The following is a 22,154-nucleotide window of genomic DNA, read 5'->3' as shown; positions in this document are numbered from 1 at the left end:
GATGTGGGTGGGCAATAGGCTGGATGTTGCTTGCCCTGATGTATAGTTAGCATGTGTGTGTGGAGAAAATTAAAAATATACCCATTTTAAATTTGCAAGCACACTACAGAATCAACTAGGAACTTCATACTAATCTATGGCTGTATACTGAAATATTATATACATAATTTGTACCTGTAAAAGGTAGGTTGTCGATGTGTGGCTGACTTGTGAGAAATGCCTCTTTTATGTAGCATTAACAGTTTTCTAAAATAGCCTAAAGTTGTATTTTAATGAAAAGGGAACAAAATACTAATGTTTAATCTGTAGTTCCTTCTCAAGTGTTAAAGGACTAAATTATAGTATGCAATGAAATCTTAGCGGGGGTTGGGGGGAGATACAGTTACTTGAACTGATACTTGAAATAATTATGAGAGTGTATGAATCCACATTATAAAGAGGATTTTTTGAATGTATCATTCTGAACATTACTTGTTGCTTTACTCTTGATCTTTTTGCTTGGCAACACTATTGTAGGCTTCCCTTCATATGAGCCATCCATTTAGTGCATATTTAAATCTAACACTCTCAATTAGCTCCTTTGGGACTCACCTTTTGCCCATTTGTTCACCTGCCTCAACCACCTCCCACACCTGTTCTAGAAATTCCCCTAAATCTCCAGAGGCTCTTTTCAGGGGCTGTGAGGGTTCTCTGGATCCCCCTCCTGCTTTTGCCTGAGTTAGATGGGGACTCTTGAGACCACCTTTCTTATCTAATTAACTCTAATTATCTTTCTTATCTAATTAACTTTCACTGCAACCACCTGTTGATTTGAGTCCTCCCTCTCTCCCACAACAGGATTGGAGATTACACTTGCACTTTTTGCCTATGATGCTACTGATAGGCTTCCTTCCTTTTTCCAAACCCTGGAGAAGGCCAGGCTAAGCTAAGGCACATGAGAAAGGAGTGTGATAGAGACAGAGTACCTTTAAAGGAAGGCTTCTTTCTAAATTAGGAAAGTCTATAGCAAAACGGTCTCTCTTTACATGAAGAACCATTTTTTATATAACAGGATACTAAAGGATCCTATGGACACAGTAAATTTATATTTTATTACAAGTCTTGAAAATATTTAATGTAGACATTTTAATTATGAATAAGCATGGGTTTGTGTGCATGTATGTACACATTAATTTTTAACTATTTTGTCAACAAATCTTCATTTTAAAAATCTTAATAAACTGAAGCAAAAACAACATCAAAATTAGGAACTATTCCATGGTTTCATCACCTTAGTTTAATATTATGAGTGCAATAAATTTTATATTATAAAGTTATGAGCAAACAGAAAGCTCAAATATGACATGAGGTTGATTCTTCTTAAAATAATCAAATTCCCAAACTCTTCATTCAGAATTACAAATATATCTTCCAGCATAGATTGAACATTGGCAAATTTAATTTCTAACTTTAAGAAACATGCAGCCCAAGTCCTTAAAGGTTTTACTCATCAAATCCTATTTTAGTCAATACTATGTACTCCCAAATAAGTGACCACAGGACTGCACTCTACCTTCTTTCTGAATGCAAAATCCTGCACCTGTTTTTCCTTTAATAAGCTTGTAGTGCATATTTTAGTGGAAATAATTATAAGACCCCACAATTTCTTTATGTTTTATACTAATAAAATCTGTTTCTTCTCAATAGCTGTATGAATAACACAATGTTTGGAGCAAGACCTCCTAGCAGAGTTTGTATGTTTTTTAAAAAACAGTTTGCACCAGAACCTTTTGCTTAATGCAGATGTCTTCTATGAATATCTTGTTAGATCTTCAGAGATCTCTGAATGTTATAATAGCCTCAAAACAATCTTCATTTTCCTTTAAACTTTGCCTAAATAGCTGAGTGTGTTGCCATGCAATATCACCATCACCTCCACTTAGTTCTGCTTCCAAGATAACATCAGATACATTGGAAATATCAGGATAACAGTGAAGGCTTTTATCTGTAAAAAGGGAAAAAAACCCAGGATAAATCCTGTTTTAAAACTATGTATACCCCCCAAAAGCAATATAAAATCTTGGAATAACTTCATTTGTTTATCTAGAGTAAACTCTCTGAAATCAATAGGTTTGAGTTAGTTGTGATTAGCAAGTAATATTCATTTTTGTGAATTCACTTAAGCAAGACATGTTAGATTTATCCTATTCACTCAAAGAAGATAATGAAAACCATTGGAAGCAATTGTTTTTTCATAATAATATTTGTTTTGCCCTTTATCAGAACTTATTTACAATTCATAAAGCAGACTGGAGAATACTATCTGCTAAAGGAAGATTCCTAGACATGATGAAACTTATTAAAAATCTGTGAAGCATGTTCTAATGTACATCCCAGACCACCAGGTTTTTAGTCCTTTCCTTTTTCTTGGGTTTTTCACTGGGTCACAGGCATATTTAACACACATATGATCTGCATTGCAAACATCTGGACATTGGTGTATATGCAGCATTATTATGCCAAATTGTTCCAGACTGAAGATGGGTTAGATTAGCTGCCACAATCTCCATGACAGAAAGTAATTTGGAAAATGCAAACATGCCCATTTAAAAGAGGAAGCTCAAAGATACATTGATGTGCAATCATGCAAAAGATTTGAGGGGAAGAATGGAAATTAGGAAAGCAAACCATGGCAATACATTCTGAGGGACAGGCAAGTTTCTGCACCAGGAAGTGGATGAAGATGAAATGGGTCAAAAAAGGTTCTGGGATGACAGGGAGTGAACTGTGTTTTTACATGTACTGTTAGACAAAAAAAGATGGAAAGCCATTTACTAAATCAGCAGCTGCAGTTTCAGCTATAGCTAGCTAGCTAGTTATTCATGGTACTTTCTCACTGGTAAGATAGCTTGCTTTGCCTCTAAATAGCCTGAAAAGAAGCAAGACACTTTTCTAAAAAAAGGAATGGAAATGACCAGATGCAGCCTAATCTCAGCCCCAATTACAGTAAATGGGACTATGACCTGAAATTCATCATCACACTGTTGCAATAGTGCCAGCATGCACTATCCCTTCCCTTCCCTTCCCTTCCCTTCCCTTCCCTTCCCTTCCCTTCCTCTGAAGACCTTGCATGAACTGAAAACCAGCTTCAGAGGGATTGCCAATCCTCTGAAGCAGGTTTTTGATGTGCACAGTGAGGCTCTAGAGTGTGCGTGTGTGGAATTCCAGCCATAGAAACAATTCCTTCCACATTTTCTTTTGGATTTAAGACTAGTCAGTAAAATTGCTAATAGTTCAGCTTGGATGGGTAGCAAATTATACTGTTTCACAGATCCATATTCACCAGTTTGGATACTGTATGCATGGAGAATTATATACATTCTTCTTTTTTTAAATCCATGAAGTACACATTAAGAGCACAATTCCATGATTACTGAGAAGCAAGTCCCACTATCAAATGCATTCAGGATTGCAATCTTACAATGCAGAAATGTACATATTCAACTAAAAACAAATCCCACTGAACACAGTGGGACTTACCTCTGAGCCAACATATGTAAGACTGCAATGTAAGGTTAGCATGAAGATGAACCACAGATTTGTTGTTGCATGGGCAAATATTACTATTCAGCCTCAGTTATGTAAAACAGAATTAATGGCTTCCATTCATGGTTGTTAACAGAATGAGTGAGAAAAGCTTGGATTATTAATAGTAATATTAAAAATGGCATCCAGATACATCCATTTTAATTTGAGGTGTTCTGCTTTGTTTGAAGCTATACACTGTACTAAAAAATAGAAATTTCACTACTTGCCTCCGTGTACATTGATTACAGTGTTTCCAGAGCGCAGCATCCACCTTATGCTTCCACTCTGAAATGTCTGACTGCTTGTTCTGACTGAAATGCTTTCTATTTTTAGACCAACTGAGCCACACTCAAATTTCCAGCTGATGTAACCCAACAATGATCCTTCTTTTCTTGCTAAATAAACCTAGTTAGAAATGAAAAATGTGTGTAAGAAGCACAGCACGACAAAGTTGCAATCTTGTAAACTGTTTTCATGATTACTGCAGATAAACGGAAAATGCAGTTAACAGTGAATGGTAGAGGATGACCATTGCAGAGACCTCCTAGAGAGACTCCTTTCCCAGATGCAGCCAAATAAAACCACAGTTAACCATCCTGTAGATACAGGGACTTGACTGTAATCTCATCCAATTATTCCCAGGAAACTATATTAAAAATCATGAGGCAGTTGATGGAAAAGCCACCTGGACCACACCCTTAAATGTGTTGCGTGTAGTAATGCCTTGTATAATTTTCACAGGTGATCCTGGCTTTATAATGGAATCACTCGAGGCCCATTTAACAGACATATTACAATTATTGTTCTGTGTTAGTGTATTTTTATATTTTAATGCATGGAACCACAGATCAACTTGCAAATATAAAAACTCTGGGCCTGCAACAAGGAGGTGAACACAAATCCTCCAATAACTGGAGTATGGATGAAACAGAACTGCATTTAGTTCCTTGCCCTGACAATATGGTTGATGCAGTTAGATGTGATAAAGCAATATCATCTGTCAAAGGCTGTGTGTGTGGACCTGACTCAGCATGGGGATCTACACATACAGTTATCAAAGTGGATACAGTGGTATTTCAAAGGGTTGGGCAAGCAGAAGAAACTAGATCATGATGCTAGATGAGGCCAACCATTTTAGTTATTTTTTTACTGTTCATAACAAATGGTGAATACACTTTCTTTTTTTACTTGTAATCTGTTGATCTTGCCTTAGGTTCAGAATATATATTATTTAGTCTCTTTACAAAGGGAAATGGGCTTGGGTACGACTTTACATGCATGGTGACTAGCATGCTTTGGGTTCTTTCTCTTACTTTTTACTTACTTCTTGTGTGTGACAAAGAGAGAAGGTGTAATATAAAGACCCTTCTGTGCAACTAAAAAAAATATTTTTTTGAAAGACCGCACTTTTAAAACATATTATAGGCAGCCCGTGTTGGCCAGTCATTCAAAGCAAAATCTCACATTTAAAGGCTTAATATCAGAATATATATTTGTTAACTGTAGCAAACTCACCATCCTGTTATAAAGAAAATTTGCCTTCATTTCACTTTGGTCAGTTGGCAATCTTACCTGAAGCTAGACATTAATTTTTACTAACTCAGAGTACATGCATTACAATCCACACAGAAATACTGAGCCAAAAATAAAACTTTGCAACCTAATGATATTCCTTATATTTACAGTGAAAAAGTGAGAAAAGACTTTCCTTGGTAAGATACTCACCATTCCCCAGTCTGATTCAACCTTTCTCAACAGAGAGTCCATTTTCCAGACACCTTTCTCCCAACCATCAATCTTTTCATTATTATTGGAAATTCGTGTGTAACAATCTTCCACAATATTATATCTGAGGTGAAGAAGCTTAGAGTTCTTTTCTTTTACAGTTGGAGTAAAAATAACTTCTTTACTCTAAATGACCAAAACCAGAACTGTAAATTAGATTTTCAGCAGATAGTTAATCAATCTAGCTAATACTTTATAACAAACAAATTTGCCACACGTGTGTGCAAAATTTCCTACTTGTGGTTCTTCCTCTCTCTACACATGCTAAGATACATTTTTATTTACCACACATGGCAGACAACACCAATGTAATGCCACACTGAACTTTGGCTTTTTTTCACAACAAAAATATTGGAAAATCATCTTGTTTTTTCCTCTTCAAAAACAGTGCAACTATTGTTTAAAAAAACATCTCATTCATGTTTTTATTTGAGTTTCTGCCATCTCTTCTAGAATAGCTTCCTCCTTTCTATTAATCCAGAATATTTCTGTTAAAATAATATTTCTCACTCACACTATCTATTTTACTCTAAAACCTAAGGGAAAGCCCCCCATACCTTATAAGACAAAAATAATCTTTGGCACCTGTCACAATACCGCCTGATTTTTAGCTTCTAGACTTCACCACTTTTTTCATTTTTATCTCTTCTCCGTTTCCTTCCCATTTGTTCTGCATAAGTACAACTGCTACTGTCCATCTCTAGTTCATTCTTCCTTAGTCCCACTGCAACATTCTTCAAATCTGTCCGTCCATTCAATAGAACCTATCCGAAAATGCCACTGATTCCTCCTCCCACATTGCATTATGACCTAATTCTTTGTCATGTATTGTAAGCAGTTACCAGACAAATTTGCATATGAATTTACTCAATAATGGGACCCAAGTAGAGTTTTCAAGTTGTATGACATGAAGTGACAGCTGAGGGCTGAAAGCTGAGGACTTTGTGTGCCCCAGTTGTGAAGACTAAGGTTATTCCAGAGTCTGAGCCCATCCATTATGTCTCTTCTTTTTATTCCTGTTCATTCCACATTCCTGTTCTTTCCACATTTATTCCTGTTCTAATGTAGAAAGGTGAATCTTCCCTATTTTCTCCCCTGTACTTTTCTCACTCCTCATAAAGAAATCAAGAGAATGGGGAAAAAATCTATTATCAAAATGGTTCATTATGCAATTTGAATGTTCTTAAACAGGGATGATTTCATGGAATCGTTATCATTTTTTTTTAAATCTAAAAATGCTACCCTATCCTGGCGTTCCTATCCTGGCCTTCCTTCCCTGTCCCCCCCTCCCCCAACACATTATATATGTTAATTTGCAAGCCATTACCATTAAATTGCAAGGGATGTTAAGTGCCTTGGCAGAAAGGCATGTATTACATTATTCACTATGTTTTTGATTATTTGGATCTATTCAACTATTATTTTGATCCTTCTTGATTTGGAATAACAGCCAAAACTTTTATTGCTACAAGTATACTGAAAATAAGAGGGCATGTCAGTTGAGACTAATGTCAATGGGATTTAAGCATACTTGAAGGGAACAGAAGAGGGCAGATACAGATTATAGATTTTATGAGCAACCCTTGTGGCTAATTGTATTATCTAGCAAAAGTGGAACTCCACAACCACGTTCCTGATAGAATATGTTTTATAAGAGAAAGGCAGATCAAAAAGAAAACCAAAGCCTTAAATATATGCCCTACCTTTTTAGAATTATATGAGGATTAGGCTAATACAGTTGAGCACTCCAAATGCTTTTCATTAACTATTAATATATTCACTGTCCCTCAGTTTCTTTACATCCTTTCTCATGTAGTTTTCTGTTTATTTGTGTATTCCTGTGCCTACTCCATCAGAAGTCTGAAAAAGTTCGGGTTTTATATTTGGGATTGACAGTAAGAGTGAGTGGGCCAAAGATGACAAACAATTCCCTCTGTTTACTAAAAACCAATTTAAAAGCTGGTTACTTTAAAAAAAACAAACATGGTTTGGACCATAAAACCAAAAATAAAAACTAGACCATAAACTAAGGGGTTGTCCACACAAGCCAAGAGGACTGGCTTCCCCCTGGCCTGGCATCATCTAGTTTAAATGACACAGGCCAAAACCCATGTGGTGGGATTGGGCTCGATCCCACAGTATAGATGTGGATCTGGAGGATCCGGTCTGACCCTGGGGTAAAGGACCTTTATCCTGGGATAAAATAACCCTGGTTTTGCACTGAGTTTCTAAGAAACCCCACAGCAAAACCAGGATGTTCAGAGCCCTCATCCTCCTACACTCCTTACCTGGTTGGCATGTGAACCATCTAAGATGCCTCCCAGTCACCCCATGTGATCTATCCAAGAAGCCTCCCAGTTGCCCCATCTGACTCAGAAACGGGATGTCTCCAGCCAGGCAACCCATTCGTGTGTCAGATAGGATGCCATGGTGGGGCTTCTTGGACCAGCCCCAAGTCCTGGGTTGGTGTGGGGGCAGGTGTGTGAACACCCATCTGCCCTGCATTGACCCAGGGACTAATCCAGGTGAGCACCAGAGCCAGGAGAGTGCGGCCTCAGCCCATGCAATCACGTGCCATCTGTTCAAACCTTAAGAATTCTGAAATAGTCACTAATAAATGTGTTAAATACCTCTGAAGCAATTTCACCCCTGGCGATTCTCCAAGCTGTTGATCCAGAAATCCTTCCTCCAAGTTCTCCTGGCTTAGGAGTTTTAGGAGAAATAAACTCAACAAGTTCCACAATGATTCTCTCTAGCAGCTCCCCTTGTCTTCTTTTAGTCAAAGATTGCTGTCTCTGTCATTAGAGAAAGCAGGGGTTAACAAAATTATAATTCTGTACATGTCTACTTAAAAGAAAGTTCCATGAGAGCAAAGCATCTTACTCTCATTAAATTGGGTACTGAACTGCATCTTTATTTTCAAATGTATTTCTATTCACCAGTGCAGCAATAAAAATAACTGTAACAAAAAATTGTGTTATTAAGATCTCTTACTTTATTACGTAATTGTTCTTGTTAACTGCCCTCAAGCAGGCCTTGATTCATGGTGACATTGGAATGAGACATCTCCAAGCCTCTCTAACCTCAACCACTCTGCTTAAGTCTTGCAGGCTCAAGCCCATGGCCTTTCTGATTGAGTCTACCAATTTGGCATATGGTATTCCCCTCTTTCTGCTTCCATTTACCTTTCCTTGCATTATAATATTTTCTAATGAGTCTGCTTTCTCATGACGTGGTCAAAGTATGACAGCCTTGTTTTGCCATCTTTGCTTCCAGGGAAGTTCAGGTTTGATCTGTTCTTGGACCCATTTATTTGTCTTTTTGGTAGTCCACAGTATTCTCAGCAGTCTTCTCGAGCACCACATCTCAAACAACTTTATTTTCTTTGTTTTGTCTTTCTTCACTGTCCAAGCTCTTACACCAGTACATGGTGATGGGGAATACAATGGCTTGAATTATTCTAGCTTTAGTGCTCAGTTTTATACCTTTACACTTTCGGATCTTGTCTAGTTCCTTCATGGCCGCACTTCCCATTCCTAGTCTTCTTCTTATTTCTTGACTGCAGTTTCCATTCTGGTCAATATTTGATCTTAGGTATAGAAGGACTTTAACTATTTTTTGTGGGTTTTTGGGGCTATGTGGCCATGTTCTAGAAGAGATTCTTCCTGACGCTTCACCAGCAACTGTGGCTGGTATCTTCAGAGAATGCCTGTGCAAACAAGAATCAAGGAACATGAGAGACACTGCAGACTGGGCGCAGTGAATGGGCGCGTGCGCCCGTTGCGCCCGTTGCGCCCCGCGCGCCCCCGCGCACAAGCCCCATTGTTTCCAATGGGGCTCGAGCATAGGCAGAATTCGCCTTACGCGGAGGGATCTGGAACGGATCCCCCGCGTAAGGCGAGGACGGACTGTACACACTTTTTCCAGGCAAGCATTCTCTGAAGATGCCAGCCACAGATACTGGCAAAACGTCAGAAAGAAACTCTGCTAGAACATGGCCACATAGCCCAAAAAACCCATAAAAACTATGGATGCCGGCCAAGAAAGCCTTCGACTTCACATTTAACTATTTTGATTTCCTCTTTATCTAGGTTGAATTTATGTAGGTCCTCTGTGGTCATTATTTTTGTTTTCTGTATATTCAGCAGTAAGCCTGCCGTTGCACTTTCTTCATTAACTTAGTAACTGTTCCAAGCTTGTGAGTGTCATGTGCATATCTTTGATTGATGTTCCTCTCTCCTATCTTCACTCCTCCTTCTCCTGAGTCCAAGCCTGCTCTTCATATGATATTTTCTGTGTACAAGTTGAATTGATAGGCTGATAGATTGCTGCCTTGCCTGACCCCTTTGCCATCTGAGAACCATTCTGTTTTTCCCTATTCTGTTCTGACTGTAGCCTCTTGTCCTGAGTACAGATTTCTCATCAGGACTCTCAAATGTACCTCAGCCTAATTTAACCAGGTTGTCCAAGCAAGTGTGTCAAAATGAATTAATAGCTTGAATAAAAAGACAAATAAAGCAGGCTGTAATCTTTTCACATTCAGTTGGATCGAAACTTAGTTATGCTTTGAGTAGACCCAATGCAATTAATGTGACAAATAACAGCCAGGATGATGACCAATGATTTTTATGTTAATCATGGTTAATCTGTCCAATTCTATATACTTATTCAGAATGTGTATGCCTCATTGAATTAAATGAGATTCTATTCTAGGCAAGTCTATATAGGACTGCAGTCTACATTCAGACTCAGATCCAACATTTTTCACCAGTACTGTAGGCTTATAGTTAATCTGGAAAATTAACTTTTGGATTTATGCTGCTAAGTATGGCCCCATACAGACAGGCCAAAATAAAGCTGCTTTGGGTCACTTTGGAGGTATGGTGTTTAAATGATGCATGTGTACTAAGAGTCCAGAAGCTGCACCAAAGCTGCGCTCCAGTCCTTAGGATTGGATCATGGCTTTACCATGGCTTCCAGACTCTTAGTACACATGCATCATTTAAATAGCATACCTACAAAGTAACCCAAAGCAGCTTTATTTTGGCCTGCCTGTATGGGGCCTATGTTAAGAAAGTGTTCTTGGGGATTACTTCTTTAAAAGATAATTTGGCAAAGAGAACATGGAGAGAATAGGGATATTTTCTTGGACCATAAAAAAAGATTTCAACAAACATTTTCCCCAAAATTAACAATATGCACATGTGTAAGGAAACACCCATGTCAGGTAATACTTGCATAAATAAATAAAATCATTTTGGGCCTTCTAAAAACCATTTGAAAGCTTCTTCCCTAATGTGTCTAAGGATGATTTTTTCTTTCTTTCACCACCTTCCATTTTTCCTATGATTTCTATTTTGCTAGCCTAACTTATAGATCTTTAGTGTGCTGGGGATAGCCAATTCCCTTTTTCTCTTTGTTTTGCTATTGAGACACACTCAATAATGAGGCAGCTGCTCTTTATCTTTCCTGATATAGGTAAGCACACACAGCTATGTAGGATCAACTAAAGCAGAATCCTTTTGCTTCCCAGTTCAAGCTCTATTGCATTGTCTGCTGCCTACAGCGCGACCCAACAACAAACACTGTATCCCAAAACCAACTCTGTTTCTCCAGCCCTCCGTCACCATCCTACCAATGCCAATGCTGCTTAAAAAAAGTTTGTCTACACAGAAGACATGGAAGAAACATGGCTGGGTGGATATAAAAACACTTTTGTAATACAGGCTTTAACTGAATTATGCCTGTATTCCAACTCTGATTTTTAGTCAGTTAGAACCCGCTCCCCAATCTCAACACTAATGAAAAATACAAATAAAGAAAGTCTAATGGCTAGGTTAATTATTTTGGTTGACATGATTGATTATGCTGGTAATATTAGTCCCAATACTGTGATTAAGACAGAGCATAATAATCTAGTACATGAAAAGGTTAGATTCTAGTGATGGATGCTTTTGTCTACAAAGCATTATACAGCAGCAGATTTTTAACTCAAAGACTTGACTAAAGCCAGATCAATGACAAGTCAAACTCAGTTCCAATTATTACAGCCTTCACGAATCTAGCCATATAAAGAACATATAGTGCTTTTGCTGTACGCCTTGTAGTTCTTCAGAAAATGAAGAAAATAAACATTTTTAACGGAAGCTTCATCTCATTTTGGTATTTTGTTTATGACTCAACAATACAAATTATTTGTTTAATTTATGGGGACAAATAGGGCTGGAAGCAGCATCTAACACATTCAGGCTACAACCAGAGATTGAAAAAGTTTTTTTCTTTTTTGAGTACATTTTCCAGAAAACTCCAGCCAGTCTGATCATTTTTCCCCCTTTCTTTCTAGCAATGGTTTTATAATTTATATGCAAGTCGTATTTCAGGGTGAAAAATGACTAAAATTATATACTTATTTTCAGTGACAATTCTTTTCCTATAAAACTTTGACATTGCACTTACAGTCAGTTCAAGGAAATTTTAATATTTGCATAATTTTAATCAATCAGCCAAGACAGAACTACATACCACTTTGTTGAGATTATTGATAGTTTCTTGTAGCAGTGCTTCATTGACTTGTGTTCTTCTAGAGCACAGTTCTTTGTGTTTACAAGAGTAACGCCAGGTGACATCAACAACCTGAAAAGTATGCAGTGCTTAAGATTTAAACCAAGCATGAAGCTTTATAGGTAGCAGCTTTGAATTTCAAGCACTATTAACGCTGGAACTATTGCAGTTCAAAGATTGATTCTTCCTTGCTATGGCTCTATCAAACTGCTTTAAAATGATAAAGCACGCACTATTTAAAAGCAAAGGTATTTCTACACAAGAGTACTGTTTTTATTCCAATACACTCTGCATCTCCTACCTCATCTTTAGAAAACGCAATAATGTAGGAAAGGTTTTTGCCCCATCCAATTTCATAGAGCAGGGGTTTATCACACACATTTTCACAAGGATCACAATGAAGCCACCTCTGCTGAGATGATGAATAAACTTCAGTCCAGACATGATCTGTAGGAGAGGAAATTAAAGGAAAGCAGCCAATGTAGGAAAGCAATCCCCTCTATGTTAGGAAGCTGAAATTAAATCACCCCACTTTTATTGTATTTGTTTATTTATTTAAATGTGTGCCCACTCCTATTTCACATCATCAAGGTGTGAGAGTACATTTTTGTTGCATGCAGACCTCCCACATATGCATCTGTCTGTTATCCCACATCTGCTTACACTTTTAAAGAGCAAGGATATAAGGGTTTAGATTACAAATACATTTTAAGATTGTTTTAAGAAGCCCCAGAATATCACTGGGTATTTTCATATACCCATCTTCTTTCACTTGTGCCGTGAAAGGTGATTTACAAGAGATACTTGCAATTCCCACAATCCTAAAGTCTTGAATAGGCTGAGGGTGTGTGTGCACTGTCCTAGTTTTGAAAAACCGGTCTGCATTTCTGAAAATAGCACGTAGAAGCTGGTGCAGTCTGCATGTCACAACATCTTCTGTCTGTGATTAGCTCTCTTATCATTAGGGAGAGGTTGTATGAAAGCTACTGTCTCATACCTGTGCAATTAATTTGGATATATGTTCCTAATCTCAGCCACAGTTGCAACCATTCTTCCCAAGAAAAGACTATTTCCAGCATATCTACTCCTGCAAATGTAGATCCGGTCATGGTTATACAACAGTGTATGTTGATTTAAGCTTTGTTTAGGTTCTGATTAATTATCTTACACTGTTAATTTTTAAAGCTATTTTAATTGCCTGCAAATTACCCTGAGAACTACAGATGTAAGGTGGGATATAAATATTCTTATGAATAAATAAAAATTGAGGGTTACTGCAATGCTTTCTGTGGAGGTCTGCCTCTGAAGACTACTCAAAAACTCCACTCAGTTCAGAATGTGGCAACCAAGATGAGCACAACCAGTCTCTGCCTCTGACTGCAGGTCCATGCTAGTGGGCAGACACAGGTGCACAAGCTTCCTCTCCAGTTAATGGGTGCTCTCACCCAGACAAATGAAAAGGTAAAGCAAATCTCTATCAGTTCTCTTCCAGCACTGAACTGCTGGGATACAAGGAGTTGTATTCTTTCCTGGTCCCAGATCCAAATGCAGTGCTTGGAGTGCTTGGAAAAGATCTCCCCCACCTCCTGCCCCCCCACATTCTGCTGTGTTTCATAGACTGTAGCATGAGCTTCGAGTCAAGATTTCCTTGGGCAAGGTCCCAATTTTTTTTCCATCCCCTGATACATAGGGAGACTTTATATATAGCAATGGGAACAAGTACGAAAATAAATATGAAATATCTTCAAAACGGATATAACTACATCACCTTCAAAAGGGCTATTACTCTGATTCACTGTTGTTATTGTTTTAGTGGGACATACTTGAGCACTATATTTTCTAGTACTGCACAAAAATATCTGTATCAAAACTGACCTAACGAAAGAATCTGGACACATGGATTACTGAAATAAATATTGTGTATACAGTGGGTCTTGATTACCCACTGGGGTTTGGTTCCAGGATCCCCCATGGACAGTAAAATCCGTGGATGCTCAAGTCCCATTAAATACAATGACATAGCAAAATGGTGTCCCTTATATCAAATGCCAAAATCAAAGTTTGCTATTTGGAATTTATAATTTTTAAAAATATTTTCAAGCCATGAATGTTTGAATCCAGGGATAAAAAAAATCCGTGGTACTTGTCAAAAGCAAGAAAACTGGAACATAAAGCTATTTTTTAAAAATGTTGTTTACTGAGTAAGTATCTTCCATAGGTCTCACATGTAAATCAAATAAAACTAAAATACAATTTTACTCCATTCTAGATGAAAATTGCAGGGATCAGACAAGTATTTGCTGATTTAATCTGCAATCCTGACTAATAGCATATTTTTCTGAATAGAATAGAATAGACTGCATTGTTGATCTGATCTTACTTAAATGACTAGGCAAAACTACAACTACTTAAAAACAATCTTGGAATAGTTCTACTATTTTAAATTGGAGCTTCAGCAATACTGTTTTATAGCCTATGGCCCGAAGTGCATGGGCCAAATAGGGGGCTAAAACCTGGCCCCAAAAAGAGCAGAGACAATCTGGCTCCTGGTAATGGGACTGTGGCAGTGGCCCAGTTTGAAAGCAAGCTGTGCAGTTGCTGCAGTCCCAGCACGACTGCAGCTGGATCGGCCACAGGCCGCTCTTTATCGGCCATCTGCTTTGCACCTACCAGAAAAGGGTGCAGCACTAGCATTAGTAAAAATGGTACTAAAGCAATTATACCTGTTGCATCCCAAACATATCTTGCTTCAAATCCTACAGCTCTACAGCAGAGAGTAAAGCAATTGGCCCATTCTCCACAGCGCCCGCGTCTCGTTTCCAGGAGTTTCTCAGGATTATTGTACCTGTGCACATAAATGTATATACAGAATATGTTATTCAATCAATACTATCCCCCATCCCCACACCATTATCCTACAGGTCATTCTTTTCTTGTCACATCTGGGAAACTTATAAGAGGGAAAATATTAAATTATTAAAATATGCTATTTGGACCATTTTCTCCAACAATTCTCCCATTCAGTGGTCATAGTTCTTAAATTTGTCTACTTGTTTTCTTCATGTCTTTTATATGGTATCTACTAAACTGCATGGCAGTTATCAAATTGTAAACTGTCCTTTTAAACTTCAATGCATTGGTAGAAAGGTAACAGATTAAATAAATAAGAGGCAGATCCAGACTTCAATGATGTAGCCTGCACATCAGTCTCTACTTCTTGTCAAACAGATTAGCTTTGTACCAATGAAATCCTATCCTTTGATTCTTGCTGAAAATACATCCAACAGGAAATACACACAGCACTGATATTTTAGTATTTCAAATTTATTCATAGTACCAGGGCTCAGTCTCAGATTGTGTGCTAACTGCTGAATCAATGACTGTTTTGATGAGGACAGCGGTTTTAAACATATATAGGATTCCTTCCTCAATGGCAATGTGGTAATTACTATAATAGATACAGAAAATAGACCAATTGGTTTTTCTATACTATCTGACAACAAAACCTAAACACAGGCCTAACTTAATTTTTTGATAGTGCCTCTAGGGAAAAATCAATCTCATATCTTATAGATAGAGGTTCAGTTTATTTCAGTCAAGATACAAATAAATAAATTAACTTTCTAATACAGTCAGCCCTTCTTATACACGGATTTTTTATACACGGATTCAAGCATACACGGTTTGAAAATGTTCCAAAAAAGTATAAATTTACCTTGATGTTCCATTTTTTATTAGGGACACCATTTTGCTATGTCATTATATTTAATGGGACTTGAGCATACACGGATTTTGTTATACACAGGGGATCTTGGAACCAAACCCCAGCGTATAACAAGGGTCCACTGTAATGTGCAAAACACTCAGGCTTGAGTCCAGATTCAGACATACTTACATATAGATTTGCAGAAATAAATATGACTTCTTAAACATTCCTAACTTAAACCTTATTGAGCTCAGTTAGCCTACACTAAATATGACTGAATCTGTATCCAACCACTGTTTAAAAATACAAGCCAAACTAGTAAAGCACATATGCACTATACTCACCTTGGAAATCTGTTGCTAAACTGACATTGATCGCAGAAGTGATTTTCCACCCTACTTGCATCCCATCTCAGATCATCATCGCTAGGTGACAAATTATCTTTAGATTCTGTTGGGCCCCCACACTTGCTACATGAAAGGTTATTTACCCACTCAAAAAAATCACATTTAAACCAGTTCAGTAGTTCCAGCAGCAGAATATCATTTTCATCTACAAGGGAACCTGAAAAAAATTAAAAGAGCAGTTGAAACAGAATTTCTAAAATCACATTAAAACAGAGCCTATATACTTACACAAACAATACGGAACTGAAACAGAAGTGATTTGCACTCAATTGGTGAAGATATGACTATACCATAATCAACCGAATATACCATACCACCTAGAACACTATACCATCCTGAAACAATTTATTATTTCATACTATTCTGAACATACCAATCTTTTCTGACCAGAAGCAAATTAGGGCCAGGCATGGTTAGTATTTAGATATGAGCTGACCATGAGATCTCAACTAGAGCTAGGAGAGTTCTGCCTAAAACCCCAGTGAGCCATTGAGAGTTGATAGTACTGGCCTATATGAAGGAGGACAGAGCTATCATGCACCCCTCCTGCATACATATGATGCATAGTGGGTAAGGATGCACAAATACAAGACAATTATATTTTGGAGGTTGTAGTCCAAAACAGTAATGTTTTGAAGTTCTGATTACTTCATGTGTTAATCAGGTTTATTTACCTGGAGATGAATATGGGGTGACATAATAGTGGCCAGCCTGAGTGAAATGCTCGTAAGAACAGTCTTAGATTGTAAGCCTGAGAGCAGGGAACTGTTTTGCTGCTCTTTTGTTTGTAAAGTGCCATGTACAATGATATTGCTAAAGAAATAAATGATGATAACAATCACAGCCCACTCCTAGTGTGTTATTTCTAAAATCTACTTTAAAAATTAAGAAGTGTATATACTCTCTGAGATCAATCTCTGTATCAGTGAAAAGAGCTACCATACTATAAAGGATCATGTTAGCCATATGCATAATCAACATCATGGTGGTCAAGACCTTCTTTGAAAGAAAACCAATGTCAAAATAGTGCTTCTGAGAGATGCATGATTTTACTTTGTTTCCTTTTAAAGATTTTTGTTGTAAAAAAACCTATACAATTTAACAAATACCTATACATTGTAACTTTTGAAATGCTTACTCTTATGTCTCATTTACATGACCTGCTTAATATCTACACATTTCCAAACTGTATTAAAATATTACCTCTGTCTACTTCTTTCACTTGTATAAGTTTTTCTCGAGCTTTCTTTCTCAGTTCTTGGATTGGTATACAGGCCAATGCTTTCTTTTGTAAAGCAGGGTTCTCATATATCATTACATGCATAAAGTTTGATTGAAGTGTCTTCAGGAAAAGTGATTCAGTTGTCTAAAATGGGGGGAAGAGTGTCTTGTTTCAGTTGTTACAGGCAGATTTTCTAGCATCCTCTGATCTTTAATTCTTGTAAATCAGCCCTCTGCCAACTGCCATTCTCCAGACACACAGGACTAATATCCCCATAATCCCCAGACAGCATGGGGCTTGTAGTTCAAGACATCCAGAGGGTGACAGGTGAGGGAAGACAATTTTAAATGCTCTATGGAAGTATGTTCACAGACACATGATGGATACAAACTATTCAAAGTGTCTTCTGCACAAGTTTCAATAAAAGAAATAAGGACAAGCCACACAAACACAAGCATTTCCTATAGTTCAAAAACAGTGCATGGTTTCTGGAGGAGGGAGAACTCTCTTATGAGGAAAGAGAAATGTTTCTAGTAAGTACATCTGTAGACCTGGCATCTGCACTCTTCCTGATCATAACTTATGTTTATTTTTCACTTATTTTGAGACTCTATAAACCAAACCTTGATCTAAAAACATATTTGAAGGTGCATGTATAAATACATCTGGTGTGAGTAATGAGAGGTTAAAAGCTATGAGTTCAGAAATGTTGACTCCTACAGGGATGAGGTTTAAGTATTAATGAATGATACCTTGACAAATTTAAAACAGCAGGGCCAGATCTAAATCAAACGAAACGCAACTGCATTTCTAGGGCTGCTGGAATGGACAATCACTGTCAACTACCCAGGTAATCAACATACCATCACACGAGACACTTAAGACAAATGAGACACTGAAGCACTTGCTTCCATATAGTATAAGACATGATTCCTCACTTTGGGAATCACAAAGGGAAACCTGTGAGCCAAGAAGTGGAATTATGTGGCCCTAAAGATATTGCTGAATAACATCATTTAGCATTCCTCACAATCTGCTATGCTCACTTAGGCTGAAGGGAGCTGCAGTTCAACAACATCTGGACAGCTGAACAGTTCCTACCTCTATGCTAGGCTTTCTAGTTGAGACAGCCTGAGAGAACTTCAGGAGGTTTTTTGAGAACTAAGGAATCATTGGGAAGCAGGTCTTTTAAAATCCCAGTCTCTGTGCTTACTGGAAATTGTGAGGCTACTGGTGTTGTATGTCTGGAACTGGGCCAACTGCACTTTCCTGGTATAAGCCTATTTTAGTTGGAAGAGAAAGTAATACAGAGTTGCTCCATTTTATAACTTCAGACTAAACAGAGTGACAAACTGTCTGAAACTGGATTTTACAGCATCTCCAAGTGGGAAGAATAATTAAGTACCACATTTCCCCCTTTCTTCCACTGCTTCACTAAGGCCTCTTAAGAATGTGGCTTAACTTTGTTATGTTCTAATTCAAACTTGTGGAATCGCTCTTATTCTCCGTCTCCCTTTCTAATAAATCTATAGTATGTCCTGAGAGCGTTGCTCAAGGAAGCAATTTTAGTGGGGAAAAATCCAAGATTCAATCAGCAGGGCCTCTAAGGCCTTTTTGGCAACTTCAGATTCCTCTTTCCTTCTCCTCTGAGCTGGATGGGCAAGCATTGATCCATGGATAAGTCAATTCAGGTTTTCAGAGTAAAAAATGTTGACTAAAATTTCTCAACATTAAATAAAGGCAGCATAGTGTATATTTGACTTTAAGTCGGCATCATGTATAAATCAAATACAGGTTTGGGGGCCAAAATTTTGGATTTTGATATGACCCATGGATAAGAAAAGGATAAAATTTAGGGGCTTGTAACAAATGATGTAAAGGATGAAGCAAAAGGTCACACTAAAGGTAGGATGGATGAGATAGTAGAAGGGGGTCAGTGCTTCCAGGACAAATTACACTCTTGGCTTTCACCAGGGATGGTTTCTTTTTTGATAAGAATTAAGTACAGCACTTACACTGATCCATGGATAAGCTGACTCAGTTTTTGGGGTCAATTTTTGACTAAAATTTCTAGACAAAATGCTGAACGTAAAATAATTATGGACCCTACACCACTGTATTTAATGGTTACTTGAGCATCCACAGAATTTGGTATCTGCGGGGGGTCCAGGAACCAAACACCAACAGATACCAAGGGTCCACAGTAAGTACATTCAGTAAAACACATACATTGTACACATGACAATCTATACAAAGAAACATGTTTTCTCCTGCATAAAAGTTATTCCTGTATATGTATGTACATTTAAAGCATATCATGCAACACAGCCCTAAAATCACTACGATTTTATTTTCACACTGCCTGTCTGAATACATGCAATGGAAACTGGTTATGAATACAGAATCCATTCAAAGACTGGACCCTAGCACAATATAACCTTCTACATTTTGCATGGGAGTTAGTAAGCAAATTAAAGCTACACCTCTAGCCCACATTTAATTCTTTAATTTCCAATCTCATTATTCTCTGTTAGATGTTCTGAAGTGGTTACCATGACAGCAGACTGAGGAGTTGGGTTTAAATTGAAGCCCACAGTTTTTGATGGTTGAGATGCCATGGGTGGTGTGTTTGCTACCCTCTGAGAGGATCCAGACCTTTCATTTTGATTTGATCCGTGTAATCGGTTATATCTTTCCCCAGCAATTAGGTCTCGAATTTTGCGCAGCTGTTCAATAGAGGCTTCCTTTGGAAAAACAGGATCAGTTTCCCCCTGAAATTATAGTTACAAAAGTAAACTCTCCTGTATTAAGATATAATTGTTCAAACTGTATTATAGTCTTTACACCAGAACTGAACTATAATTCCTTAAGAAAGAAAGAAAGCTTCAGCAGTGTCTAAGAGAACTATATTCTTCCTTTGAGAACAAAAGACAACGTAAATAGGGATAGTCCATTATCCTCATAAAACCTCCGTGAAGCAGGTTTGGTGAGGAGACTGTGACTCACCCATGGTAATCCCATGAGTTCTTTGAATGACACAACATTTTAAACATTTACCCTGAGGTAAGATCCACTCTTGCAGATTGATATCTATGCCAGAGGGGTCTTTTTCCCTATAGATATGAATGGGACTTATTTGTCCAAAGAGATAGGAACATAACCCTTAAATTAAATTAACCAGAATATAGCTTAGAAGTTTTATTAACACTGACAGTAACACAAAACTCAACCAAGTAATGATTTCTCTTTTCTAACTAATGTCTTATATCTTAACACAGGAGTAGAGATGTATGGTTTCAGTAAGTGTTGAATTGATGGGGAGTTTTAGTAGCTTCTCTACCAGGGGAACATTCCAATATGTGTAATACATAGGCCTGTTACAGATGGGCCATATAGTACACGTGGAGCGTGTACTAGGGTTAGGAAGGGGCGGTGCTTCCGCACCCCCTAACCCTAGTACGCGCTCTGTGCATAGAAAATGGTGGCGGCTGTTCCACACGGCCGCCGCCATCAATACGTCATGACCGCGCCGCCTCCAAACAAGGCCATGTGGTTGTGACGTATTGAGGCCGCACCGTGGCACATAGTGCACCCTTTGCGTGACCTCGGAAGGAGCTCCGTTTCGGAGCTCCTTCCTGCTTTGCACCCAGCAACACAAGGGAGAAAGGGGCCAAGCGGCCCCTTTCTCCTCCTCCCTGCCGCCGCGGGGTGTCCTTGGGGCTTGAAGCCCTAAGGACACCCCTTTCCAGGCTGCGGAGAAGCGGCCTTTTGCCGCTTCCCCGCAGCCTGAAAAGCGGCGGATTGGGGCCTCAGCGGCTGCCGTTGTCACAGCTGAGGTCCCGATACACCGGGGAAAACAGCGCCTACAGGCCGCCTCAAAGGGGTGGTCTGTAACGCGCCTTACTCTCTTATCAAACTTAAACCTTATTTTATTGCTTTCACAATATAAAATGCAGCATTTATAACCAACCACAGAAATTATACCAGTTTGCATATTTATGAAGTCTGCAGAATTATCTTATTCATGTTTATTCAGAAAAACCATTATGTTTAATCAATCCTGCACTCAGGTAGGTGCATACAGGATTGATGCCTTTGCAGCATAATTGTTCTACAAGCAACAGATCTGCATGAGCAAAATTGTTAATAATTTCATCATGAATGAGAGACAGAGATGCAAATTGCTTCACCATATACTACTAAACATGTGTGCCTTGGCATTTTACTATATATTGTTGGATAACATAAAGACTGAAAATAGAAGCAGCAAATTTTGTAGTAAACAAAATACAGTTGGCCCTCCATATCCACTGATTTTTTTTATCCAGATTCAAGCATTCACAGCTTGAAAATGTTCCCCAAAATATATAAATTCCAATAAGCAAACCTGAATTTTGCCATTTTATATAAGAGGCAGAATTTTACTATGCCATTATATATAATGGGACTGAAGCATCCATGGATTTTGCTATCCATGGGGGATGCTGAAACCAAACCCCTGCGAATAGCAAGGGCCCACTGTAACTGCATTATTTGAGCAGAAACAGTCTCAATGGAGAAACTAAAAAAAATAAAGGGGGCTGATGGGATAGCATTTTATGGAAGAAACTCCTTTTAAATGCACTCACCTCTTCAAAACCCATTTCAAATAGACATTCAACAGCCCCTCTGACAGGTAGCAAACCGGTGGAAAATGCCTTACTTCCAATCCTAATACACCGGTACTTTTCTTCATTTGGGTGTCTGATTGATTTAAAAGAAAAATAGAACACTGTTTAAAGATATTACTTAGATAATGGAATTTTATCAACGTAGAAACCAAGACTAGTGCCCTCATGTTTCAATAACATAACCAGTTATAGGTTTCTGCTTATCCTAGTTTGACAATTTGAATGTTCACATTAAT

The 22,154-nt window shown here is 38.1% G+C and overlaps 1 protein-coding gene across 4 annotated transcripts in view; it reads right to left on the bottom strand.

Moving 5' to 3' along the window:
- Nucleotides 1-1,243: 1,243 nt before the first annotated feature.
- Nucleotides 1,244-22,154, bottom strand: part of NGLY1 (N-glycanase 1) — a 25,470-nt gene continuing 4,559 nt past the window's right edge. For 2 of the 4 annotated variants that reach the window (XM_089532917.1, XM_089532918.1), the window contains exons 2-12: nt 21,877-21,991; nt 19,801-20,019; nt 17,230-17,392; nt 15,964-16,183; nt 14,637-14,758; nt 12,215-12,360; nt 11,875-11,985; nt 7,983-8,147; nt 5,293-5,478; nt 3,795-3,972; nt 1,244-1,984 (exon numbers count right to left, since the gene is read on the bottom strand). In XM_089532917.1, coding sequence (XP_089389043.1) covers nt 1,812-1,984; nt 3,795-3,972; nt 5,293-5,478; nt 7,983-8,147; nt 11,875-11,985; nt 12,215-12,360; nt 14,637-14,758; nt 15,964-16,183; nt 17,230-17,392; nt 19,801-20,019; nt 21,877-21,991 — 1,798 coding nt within the window. In that variant the 3' untranslated portion in view covers nt 1,244-1,811. The remainder of the gene's footprint in view (nt 1,985-3,794; nt 3,973-5,292; nt 5,479-7,982; nt 8,148-11,874; nt 11,986-12,214; nt 12,361-14,636; nt 14,759-15,963; nt 16,184-17,229; nt 17,393-19,800; nt 20,020-21,876; nt 21,992-22,154) is intronic. The other 2 variants (XM_089532919.1, XM_089532920.1) reach the window with 2 other exon arrangements.

Source organism: Sceloporus occidentalis, unplaced genomic scaffold (assembly GCF_023333645.1).
Source record: "Sceloporus occidentalis isolate IW3139 unplaced genomic scaffold, rSceOcc1.0.p SCAF_7, whole genome shotgun sequence".
Taxonomy (NCBI): domain Eukaryota; kingdom Metazoa; phylum Chordata; class Lepidosauria; order Squamata; family Phrynosomatidae; genus Sceloporus; species Sceloporus occidentalis.
The sequence above is the reverse complement of the archived record's forward strand: the minus strand, read 5'-3'. Positions and strand labels throughout refer to the sequence as shown.